This window comes from Parasteatoda tepidariorum, chromosome 5, assembly GCF_982258835.1.
Source record: "Parasteatoda tepidariorum strain Cologne lab strain chromosome 5, Ptep-v5.0, whole genome shotgun sequence".
NCBI classification, from domain to species: Eukaryota; Metazoa; Arthropoda; class Arachnida; order Araneae; family Theridiidae; genus Parasteatoda; species Parasteatoda tepidariorum.
Genome location: NC_141759.1, coordinates 113,065,009 through 113,076,940, shown reverse-complemented (window position 1 = coordinate 113,076,940; position 11,932 = coordinate 113,065,009). Strand labels below are relative to the sequence as shown.

General features: G+C 32.6%; 1 protein-coding gene across 8 annotated transcripts in view; it reads right to left on the bottom strand.

Annotated features, from left to right (window-relative positions):
* Positions 1–350: 350 nt before the first annotated feature.
* Positions 351–11,932, bottom strand: part of LOC107444681 (cell adhesion molecule Dscam1) — an 80,362-nt gene continuing 68,780 nt past the window's right edge. For 4 of the 8 annotated variants that reach the window (XM_087164844.1, XM_087164842.1, XM_087164840.1 and 1 more), the window contains 4 exons: positions 8,708–8,890; positions 6,169–6,339; positions 5,827–6,026; positions 351–2,009 (listed from right to left, as the gene is read on the bottom strand). In XM_087164844.1, the coding sequence (XP_087020970.1) occupies positions 1,932–2,009; positions 5,827–6,026; positions 6,169–6,339; positions 8,708–8,890 (632 nt within the window). In that variant the 3' untranslated portion in view covers positions 351–1,931. Of the gene's footprint in view, positions 2,010–5,826; positions 6,027–6,168; positions 6,343–8,707; positions 8,891–11,932 lie in introns of all 8 variants that reach the window. The other 4 variants (XM_087164843.1, XM_087164841.1, XM_087164839.1 and 1 more) reach the window with 1 other exon arrangement.

Below are 11,932 nucleotides of genomic sequence, written 5' to 3'. Positions count from 1 at the left end.
ACATTGAGGAGATGGTTACTTATGTTGGTTCCCATCAAAAAATATAATGGTTCATGATGGATGGTTGCCATTCAATCCAGATTATGTTGGTACATCAACGGAAAACCATCAAAAATTTTGATTTGGATTATAAGTTAATATTATCTCAGCTAAATTTTAAATGATTTTTAATTTACAACAGCAATAAACGAATATCACTACACTTCAATGTCATTCCGTTTCCGGAATGAATGTGTCCCACAATGCAGCGCGTTCTCAATGGCAGTTCTAAGTTATTTAAAGCACATCTTGTGATGATAATCGAGCACACAAACTTTAAGGCTTTATCACAACAATTTTACAGGTTGAAGTCACAGGTTCTTTACCCTATACTCAGTATGGTTTCTACATTCAAAACGACTCGAGCCTGACTTAAAACACACATGGCTTTGGGATATCCTTCTACAATGGACAGGGAGAAAAGGACTGACAAATAAGGAAGGTAGAACTCAAATACCAGAAGACATTTTTCCACGCACCATTTTTGTGACTCTCTTACACACTATCTTAAGCACAAACCGTGTTTCTGCCTTCCTACATTCTAAACGGCGTGATTCGAGGGGATACATCACATGGCCGAGAGAGATTCGTAAAAGCGGATAAGGATTAATAGATTTACGTCCAATTAGAATGTAAGAGGCACTTTTCACTATCTTTCAACTTATTTTCATGCCATTTTAATGAACAATAAGACTGCTCCGCTCATGACGATAAGAATCATCTGGCATTTTCGAGAAGCCATCATGCTGAGTGCAATTTAGGATGTTTTTAATTCGTTTTCGTGGTATTTCAATGGTCCATAACATTACACCACACGTGTAAATAAAATTATTGCATATTATTTGGCCAAAAGTATCCGGACACTCGGTTATGGTGGTGGAAGTATAATGGTGTTGGGAGGGGGTGTTTCTCGTGGTTTGGTTTAAGTTAGTTAGTTCCTTGTGGTTGAACACATGAACTCTAAGATGTATGTGGAGAGTGCTGCTCTATGGCAATATATCGGCACATTTCTCTTCCATCATTCACACATAAAGGGTTGCACAGACGTGCTTTGATGAAATGGGTGTTCAAAAACTGTCCTTCTCAGAGCCCCTATTACATATAACACCTTTGGGAGGAATTAGAGCACAAATCCTCACTGCATACACAGCTGTGATGAAAGTCCTATCAAACACTGTTGTAGAGTCTTCCCAGAAGGCAGTCATCGATGCAAATGGGGGTCACCAACATCCTGTGACTCAGGGCGCTCTAAGGTCCCGCAGTGGATTGATCGTTAAGACACGGTTCCCAGCAGATCACTGAAGTCAAGCATCACTGGTTGCGGTTAGTGTGGGTAACCACTTGGATTAGTCAGCTTAGGGGCTGAGGTGTGCGGTATGGGTCCTCGTAAAACTGTTCTACCGTAAAGGGCTCGACTTCGCGTGCAAGTCATCGGGCTACTGAATTGGGGGAAATATCTCCTCTGCAGAGGATCAAAAATTGCGATGGTATGTTTTCGGATCATCCTCAGGGATGTTTCCCAGACATTCGCTAATAGCCCATTGTGCAGCTCTAGTACGACGTTAATGAACTACAACAACAACAGGGCGCTTTAAGTCTATACCACTGGGTATCAGGATTCTTTTGGCCGGATAGTGTACTAGTCATGCGTCTGACATCTTGAACACGAATAGTTCTTTAACACCTTTGCTACTGACTTGGGAAGATCCCGAGATAATTTATCCGGCAAGTGTCGTTTAGACTGTAGAAACCACTATGTGCCATCGCGTGTCAAGGAGCAATGACTTCATAATTCATAAAACAGGAAGCAAACAGACGGATTTTTGTTTTTGCATAACTCATTGAGGCACTGAAAAGGGACATTCTTGTTTCAATGTTGTAGTGAACGAACCTCAGTGTGGACTGTCGTAGATGTGAGAGTCTCTTTGCTTCGTCCCTCCTGGATTAGGTAGAGGTCGATCCATCATATTCTACAAAAGAAAGAAGGAAATAAGATTATCGCAATGTTGAAAAAGTTTCTTCCTAGCTGTTTAATATAAATAGCGTACGCACCATCATCTATAGTTTGTCTATTTAAAAAACTCCCACCGTTCGTCTGGAGTAGTGGCAGTGACTATGGCTGCGAAGCTTAACCATTTCAAGTATTTGTCATTATTTAAGACAGGGTTTGGCTCGTTTTGGCGAGAAAAAGAGAGTCAGGGGAGGATGAAGCTCCCCTTTTTTAAATGCACTATTTCTAGTTTCCATAACAGCAGGCGGTTTTAGATAGTGTGGTGAGGGAAGTTCTTTCCGTTGACAAACTACATATTACCTAAAATACCTATTTCTATTCTTGCATTGGTAACAAAGTAAGGACATAACCTGAGCAGAAATGAGAAGTTAAAATCAAATTATTCGTATAAATAAGTAAATTTCGAATTATTTTAGTTTCAGGGATGCTGATTTATTAACTCATGACAAATGCTGAGCTGTAATTTAATTTTAATGAGGTTTCATAATTTAGGTTAAAGAAAGACGAAACTGTCTCTCGTTGTGTCTTAACTTCCCAGTATTGATACGTTTTTAGGTCAGCCCACATTCTTATATTGAAAGAAATTGCTCATCGGTCAAACCTACATCTATGTCTTAATTATTACTACTTTTATTTTTACATACTTAATTTAAGGGAAAAACAGTTGATGATAGATTAAAGGAGTCTCCCCAGACACTGAAATTTAGAATTCATGAAACGTTATTCATTTTGGGAATGATTTGTTTCATAGGTAATTTCCAAGTTGTGCTGAAATGTATAAACTAATATAAACTAAATGTACACGAATGTCACATAAGTAAATGAAATATGTATAAATCAAAATTCAATTTTGTGTGAAATGTTTTTAAATTAAAAGTTTCTCAGCAGTCATATGATACACATTTTTAGAACTTTATTTTAAACGGAGTACTACCATTCTTATATATCAAGAATAACATACCCAATTCAAAATTCTTGATTGTCCCATCAAAAAATTTCGATGGTTTATTTTGATTTCAGTGAGATTCATGATGGTCACCATTGTCCAGCATTTTCCATTACGAGTTCATGGTTTTTTAAAAGCCAAGAAACTTCCATCATTCCATGATGGAAAATGCTACTTTAAAAATATGATGGTTAACCATCAAGAGAAGTTTGATTCTCATGAACCAAGAAACCATGGTCCGTGATGGTTGGTTTCTACGATACAGTCCCATGATGATTTAGTAGGAATACTTATTAGTTCTCAGGAATATACCATGAAGACAATTTTTTTAATGTTGGATCATAATAAATCAGTCAGAAATTGTTCATAATCGTTAGAACATTTGATTTCTAAGAAACTATAAAGAAAATTTCTGACGGTTCAATCTGAACAAACCATCACAACAAGTTGCTACTCTTATGTTAGACCATATCAAATCACTCCGAATTGCTACATTGGCGTGATGGTTACATATGATGGTTACTATTAAAAAATAAAATGGTTCATGATGGAATTATTGACGGTTACCATCAGGATTACGTAAGTCCATCAATGGAAAACCATCAAAAATTTTGACTTTGGAATGAAGCGTGCTAGGATTCTGACGGAATCTGTAAAGCGGTGCAAAAGAATTTACACTAGTAGGAAGTTGAAATGAATGATGCCTCCTAACTTTAAATAGTTATCGTTTTTGAATTGAAAAGAATAAATAGTTTAAATAGTTATCGTTTTCTAGTTGAATATATACATTTTGGAACGATTAAATTTGCCCCCGAGCTCAAAAAGAAACTAAAAGTGCGTTATATTTTCCTTAATTGGGTATTGTTAAGAACTTGTTTTGTCAAGTATTGTTAGGAATTAATTGGATATTGTTGTTATTGTTTTATTGGGATAAACCTATTAAGATTTTTTTTATTTTATGACCGTCGTTGAACAGCCGACCCAATATAGAGGTTTTACTACTAATGTTCAATTCTACAGCCATGCAATTTTGAACCCGATCCAGATGACACGGGAACTCCGGAATACAACAATAAGACAGATTTGCCTTCTTGGTGGACTTATTGGAGGAACTAACCCGCATTTGCATTACATAGAGGGGAAAACCACGAGAACCTCACATGGTTAGCCAGATTGTAAGGGTATTCTAACCCATGATCCGTCTACCACTGAGAATATTTTATGTCAATACTGTGATAGGTGCGAGCAAGATGCGGAATTTATTACAACCAGCCATTGCTGGGATTTGAACCCGGGACACCTCATTGGAAGGCGAACGCTATCACTGCTCAAACCTACTCAGATGTAAAGACCCTGCTGAGTGCATATTCTTCATAACATATTAGGAGAGCTCAGAACTTATATTTGATAATTGTGATAGCCAAACAGGCTTACTAATTTGAATACAGCTTACATGACTTTGTGCATGAAATAGTTGTCTATGTAAATCTATGCATACACAAAACAATCATCGCAATGCAACACAAACCAGCAGCAATCCTTTAATAACTATAATTCAGGAGAATTTATTCTATAATACTATAATTTAATCTAAAGAGAAGCTCAATGCATATTGCCAGGACGTTTTCACAATAAAAGCGGCCATAAAATACTCGGTATAGCTTTACAATCTCAATTACCTAGTTGGTAAGTTTAATTTAGAAACAAGAACTTGCCCTCGTAAACCGAATGCCTGCCTTGAAACCATCCCTATCTTTTCAAATGTCGAAATTATTCGATTATTCGCTTGAATGTATGTGCTAGTAGGTAATGGAGGCCGGGATAACCTGGTTGGCAGGGCGCAGGACTCACGTTCGTAAGAACGGAAGTTCGAATCTAGCAGGAGACTCCCCGTGTAGTAGCTGGTGACTGATGCAAGTTAAATCTATCGGGTCACTAAGTCCTCCATGTTCCCATAACAAATCAATATCTCTGGGGGATACTGAATTGGAGATGGATTGTTCCCTGGTTCAGATCAAAACTAAAATCCGTGGATGAATGAATGGGTCGGCCCTATAAACGGGTGTGACGTATGGGTGTGGCAGAAGTCGAATTCTTGGCTATTGAAGGCGGAATCAGAAAACAAGAACAATCACACACCCTGACAACAACTACAGTAAATAATGGAAAGTTAATTTAACTCTCTCTTTCTCAAATATTTATCTGTAAGAATCCATTCAGTTCTTTTTCTGGATATTCAACAACAAAAAAGAAGAAGAAGAAAATGCTGCTGTGTGGGCACAATAAATTTAGCAAATTTGAACATGAAATTGTGTTTCCATAAAATGCCACTATTCTCTTATTCATTTTCCAGCTTCTCGAGACGGAAAAGAAAGCGATGCTCGTAACATAAAGTGTAAAATAACAGGAAATATAAAAACAAGTAAGATGATACATAAAATAAAATTATTTTCTGTTGCATAATTAGAAAATTTGACCTCGATAGAAAGTTTCCGTTACCACATTGATTTAATCATCATTTAAATGTCATTATAATCTTACCTTAAGCAGGACCAGATCATAACACGATTAAAAAATAATAAGTAGTCACTTTCATTGTTCATCAATTAAAAGTTTAAATATTACAGAAAATATTACGTTAAGTACAAATTCATCTATTTGAAAAAATAAATAACGATTATATCTTTATAATTAAGTTTTATCAGCTTTGTTGTTGTTAATGGCTGATTAACATGACTGTTTTGTTTACTGAGGATAACACCACGTGATTTCTTTGAGAAAACACGAAACGATCATTCGGATATTTTAAGCATGTTTGAGAAGCAATTACCTGCGTCGCGAGGAAAGCTTTCATTTCTTGATTGGGTTCCTCTATGAGAAGTTCCTCTCCCATGGGCACTGTGGCATAGGGGGTGGGATAGTGCAAGAGAGCGGGATCGTGATAGGCCGGCAGGGAACGAGTCTTGTCGATGTCCACGTACCGCTGGGTGGCTGCAGCTGCATAGATGAACCGCTTATCCTCTTGAATGGCTGTGACAAAAATAATAAAAGGTTACATTTTAATATACAGGGTGATTTAAAATGAATATAGCTATTACAAACAGCTATAACTATTAAATGAAAAATAATTCATTCTTCTTTTAAGTGAAGAAGGAATGAAACATGTTCTGACCTCTTTCCAGGTCTCTTCTGGATTTTGCTTTCAAGATCCAAATGCAGACAGCAATGATGACAACTGTCACCGCCAGGAGAGAGGCTGCCACGGGGATCATCAGTGACATGTCCAGCATCATCGGCTGATCATCATCATTATCTTCACGGGACGAAAAAATCTTGTTGTTTTCTGCTAATAAGAAAAGAAATTGGGTGTCTCTTATACGTCATCAAATGAAGCAAACTAGAATAGCTACTAGTTGAAAGATTAGAATAAAACGGTCATTCTCATCTTTTTTTTTATTTTATCACAGCACACTTTTAACGATTTCGAAATTTGACGGCACACACATTAAAAAATAAGTTTAAAAATTGTTTATTTATCTATAATACACAGTGGGAATTGTTATTAACAGTTCTCTTTTTTTTGCTAGTTATTAATTGTTAGTTTTTTTTTTTACATTGTTATTTTCTTTGTTAACTTGTTTTTTTGCTAATTATTAATTGTTAGCTTGATTTTTTTGTTACTTATTATTTCTTAATTCTTTTTGATAACTTTTAATTGTAGAGCTTATTATAACCGTTAGCTTTTATTTCCTTTAGTAAGTTAATATTTAGCTTTCTTTTTTTTAATTAGAAATTTTAACAGTCAATAAATTTTCCACTCATTTTAAGACTGTCAGAGACGCTCACGCAGATATATATATATACACTCTTCTTTAATCTAAATTTTATTCATAATTGAAAAATGCATTATAATTTTTACTATATCACCTCTAAAAGTTGGCGGCACAATGGTTGAGAATCACTTGAACAAAAGTTTACTTTGCCAATACTAGAGTATGGCTGCAATTTTAAATATCGAAAAGTTAAATCTGATACAATTAAGAAACCTAGTGAGTTTCAACGAGTATTATGGAAAACTTTATTTATGTTACACAAACAAAGAAATGGAATGTAAACAAAAATTTGAGCTTTATTATTATATTACTCGTTATTAACTTATTAATTGAAGATGAAAAAAATAATAAGATAAAAAAAAATATATACTAAAGATTTAACTCCCTTACTTCCGATTAGTCCTCGGAAAAGTTTCGGGACACAATAGCCGTGGGAATCCTTGAAAAGGTTAATCTCGCTTCATTAATTTTATATGTTGATGGTAAGTTATTTTCCCACCTGTGACTGGTGTGGCCATCTGCTGATAGCTTTAGAAGGTACAAAATATTAATACCAATGAAGAGCTTTGTATGCATAAATGTGGGCAACAGTAAAGGTTGGTGTTAAGTCAAGAGACGCCAACATTGGGGAGCAATTTTCTCTTCATCATTTTTCAATCGAATTTGTTTATAGTTATAAATTCAAGTTTATGTTCAATTCTTTACAAAAGGTAAAATATCCACCCATTCCACCAACCTTCCCACTTAAAAAATCAAATGAGATTCAAATCAAATGAGTTTCTTATTATAAATCAATCTCGATTGCAAAAATCAAATAAAAACAATCTCTCTATAAAAAGTTAAGCAATTTCCTAGCACCGATGCCAAAACTGCATGATATTTCTACAGTGCTTGGACAACAGCAATAGCCTATACGTACTAAGTTAGTAAGAAAATTAATGCATTTAATAGTTAATTCAAATAAAATTAAACAATGTTTAGAGTTATTCTTCGTTCGTTTCCATATGAATATTCGGAACTTATGTAGTAAAAAGAATGTAACCCTTCTTGTTTTCTTAAAAAAAAATTTTTTTTGATTAAGAAGAAACAACTTATGCTTAGTTTTAAATAATATCATGCTAAAATTCATACTAATGTAATAATATCTTGATTATCTTAATTAAAAAAATATTTGTATTTTTCATTTGTATTTTTCCTTTCTTTATTTTATATTAATTCTTTTTCAAAACCTACTCATATTTAAAAAATACATTTTCTAAAAACCATTTTTTTTTCATTTTCTTTTTTACATGAAAAAAACTTTGTTCTCTGCAAACGATAGAAAGGAAGCTACTCAGAACGTTTATGCATGGACATAATTTATAATCATGTCAATATGGACTAAACTAGTTGCAATTTTCCTATAAGGAAATAGTCACATTTTTAAAAAATTCTTTTTCAAGATTTTCTTATTTATACTTTAAAAAAAAAAAAAAATTCTTTGAAAACTATAACATTATTTAAATACTTTCAAAAATAAATTATTTATCTATTATTTCATCAGACTTACAAAAAATACAGATGAAATGAATAAATTTAGTAAACAAGTTACACTTTTTTTCTATAAAAACCTACTCAAATTTTAATTTTTTTTTCTTCTTTTTTACATTTTCTTATTTATACCTACAAAAAAAAAAATTAAAAAAAAGACTATCTGGAAACGATCTAAAAATTATTTAAATTCGTTCAAAATAAATAATTTACTTATGATTTCATCAGAAAAGAAATATCGAATAAAAAAAACTCAGAAAAATGATCTTTGTTGCATATCTACTAAATGTTGTATCGATTCCACTTTCAAAAGGTAGACTTTTATTGATTTTTTTTTGTTGCTGTTACCATATGTTTTGACTGTGACGACATCACTTGGATCTCCCTCCCCGTATTCCCCATTGGCTGTGACGTACAGCTGGTAGAAAGAACCGCTGTGAAGTCCCGTCAGTGTGTACGAGTTCTCTGTGGGTGACGTCACCGCCACACGCTGCCAACTCTCACCCTTTCGTCGGTAATGGACAGCGTGACCTGCATTAAGAGAGAGAAACATTTTATTCTTTTTTTTTTTCATTTCCTTATTTTAATGCTATTTAACAACACACTATATATACATACAGAGTAACATATACGGCCAACTAATTGACCTAGAATAATAACTTACTTTCGTAAGGTACACTAGTACCCCATAATATAATACGTGGCCCAGTTTGAATATTAACGAGTGATATAGGGCCATATAGTAATACAGTATATAGTTTATAACAATAAAAAAAAATTTATGTTGTACAAAAAGTCACAAAATTCTAAGAAATTGTGTCATTACATAAATCATTGTTTTTCGAATTGAAATGAAAAAACAGTCAGAATGACTTCCTTCGGCAAACTACTGTTAAGCTCGAATTTCCTCATTTTAACGCTATTCAAACACACTATTATATATATATATATATATATATATATATATATATATATATATATATATATATATATATATATATATATATATATATATATATATATATATATATATATATATATATATATATATATATATATATATATATATATATATATATATATATATATATATATATATATATAAGCTATAGGACCACATTGTGGAACCTCTAATTGAATTATAATAATTTTTTCCGGTAGGGTACACTAGTATTATGCCATGTAATATAATACGTAACCCTGTTTAAATATTATGGATCAATATTAAGGATTAGGATTATGGATTAGAAAAAACAATTTAATAATGCTCGCTTACAACTTATTACACGAAACAAGTAAAATAAATAAATAAACTCTTGTCATTTTTGTCAAGAGTTTCTGTCTTTCAAAAATAATTATTTGTTTCCTTCTTTTTTAAATAATAAGCAATGAATATACTTTCTAATAAGTTTTCTATGGTAAAACATTTTGTAGATTCATTCCTCGCATAAGTGGCTAAAATTCACAAAACAATGATAAAGGAAAACTTTTGAACAATAATGCAAATCTCGCATAATTGCGTAGCATTAAATAAATTATTATCTTGTTTATAATATATAATTATTAATAATAACGTTTATTATTTTCTAATTCAATATGCACGTTACTGTAAATATGTTAAATTTGATTGATCAAAGATTGAAAAGTGAAGTATGAAATAAATTATATTTTATGCATTTATTCTCGGTGTTCTGTTAGATGAATAATGAGAAACCTACTCAGGCATATTATACAATGACAAGGCAAAATAATTTTCATATTTCACACCTCACAAGGCATTATTTGCAATGAATATTCATTTATTTAGTATGCAGGCTTTTCATACAATAAAGATAACATACATACTACTGAAGTTAAATTCCGTTTTAGCGAAATCCGAAATAGGGAAAATTTCAATGCAGCGAATATTTTTTGAATACCGAAATGAATCCCCATAGAAACAATTAAACTTACCCATATTACGAAATTGGAAATCCAATTTAACGAAAGTGAAACTAAGCAACAATACTTTTTTTCTCTCAGATGATTAAAACACTTTTCCACTCTTCAAAAGTAGACAATGATCTCAGAGTTCAAATATTTTTGCATCTTCAAAATAAAAAGTTTCAGATATGAAAGGGGCACGTCAAAAAAGACGAATCACTGGGAAGGGACCACCCTGAAAAGACTAAACTCCAACCCATTCATGTTTGAAGAAGTCAAAATACATGTGACTTTTCAAAAGAGTGATTTCCAGTCCAGTTGTTTGAAAATGGGCATCATTAGGTGAAGTTTGTAATTTCTACTTCTTCTAAATCATTTGTACAGAAAAAAATTACATAATTTCTTTTAAGTAATAAATGCATTATTCCTTTTAATTTAGTTGCTTTTGTAAGCCTTTAAAATATTGATTTGATATTTTCAGCAAGTAGAGTACAAATAGATCAAAACTCTAATTAAATACAATATGTATTATTATTTTATGCGCAAAAATGTCAACGTAACGGAATAATTTTGGTTAATGTTGAAATTCGTCATATCGGTACAACGAATTTTCGATATCGCGTAGCGATTGCTTCGGTCCCTCGGAATTCCCTGAAACGGGATTAGACTGTATATAATAAAATTACACTGAATATCTGAACATATGAATTTATTACGTTAATGCAGAGGTCGCCAAAGTGGTCTATATAGACCCCCAGGGGTCTATTTAACAAAAGCGGGGGTCGATCTGAGCCAGGGGGTCGAATGGGGGTCGATCCGAGTTGGAAGGGTCGAAGAAAAAACAGTTCTTAATATGCAAATCACACATACCTGATTGAGTATGTAAAATTTGCGAATATTTTTATAATTGACTTAATATCAGTTTCTCTATAAAGCGTAAATTAATAAACTTATTCGGGTGAAACAAGTATTTACGTACCAGCGTGCAATGGCACGAACTAAGCACAGTTTATAAGTCAAACGCATATGCGCGCTTGTCCAAATGTCACGTGTGACGAGCATTGACGTTACAAACGCAAATATCATACTCAGGTTCAGCTATCTTTGCAAATTGTGTTGAATATTTGTAGTGTCATTATTAAAACTTTCATAGTTTTGGATAATCAGTTATTGTTTTGATAAAACCACTCGTTTAGTATAGATATCAATTTTTATTATCAATGCATGTAAAAAAAATAAGACAAGCATTAATAATATGGATTAGTACAGCCCGCAGCAAAACTATAGCACACTTTGTATTTTTTTACACAATTGACCAATTTTGACGAAAATTAAAATTGACCAATTTTGAACCCAATACAGCGAAACTTGCAAAAAAAACACCAGGCACACCCATCTCATTGATTAAGAAGTAAGAAATCTGTAGTTACTTTACTTATTATTTCTACTTATTCATAATTACATATTATTTAATAAATATTAAGGTATTTAAATTTCAACATTAATATATTTTTCATAAAACTATTGTTACACAATGTACTATTACTTTAATAAATGTTTAAAATCGCAAAATAAATGTACAAACACGGTATCTAATAGTTTTATTTAAATTAACAGAAAATTACTTTTATGGGGGTCGATGAAGATTTC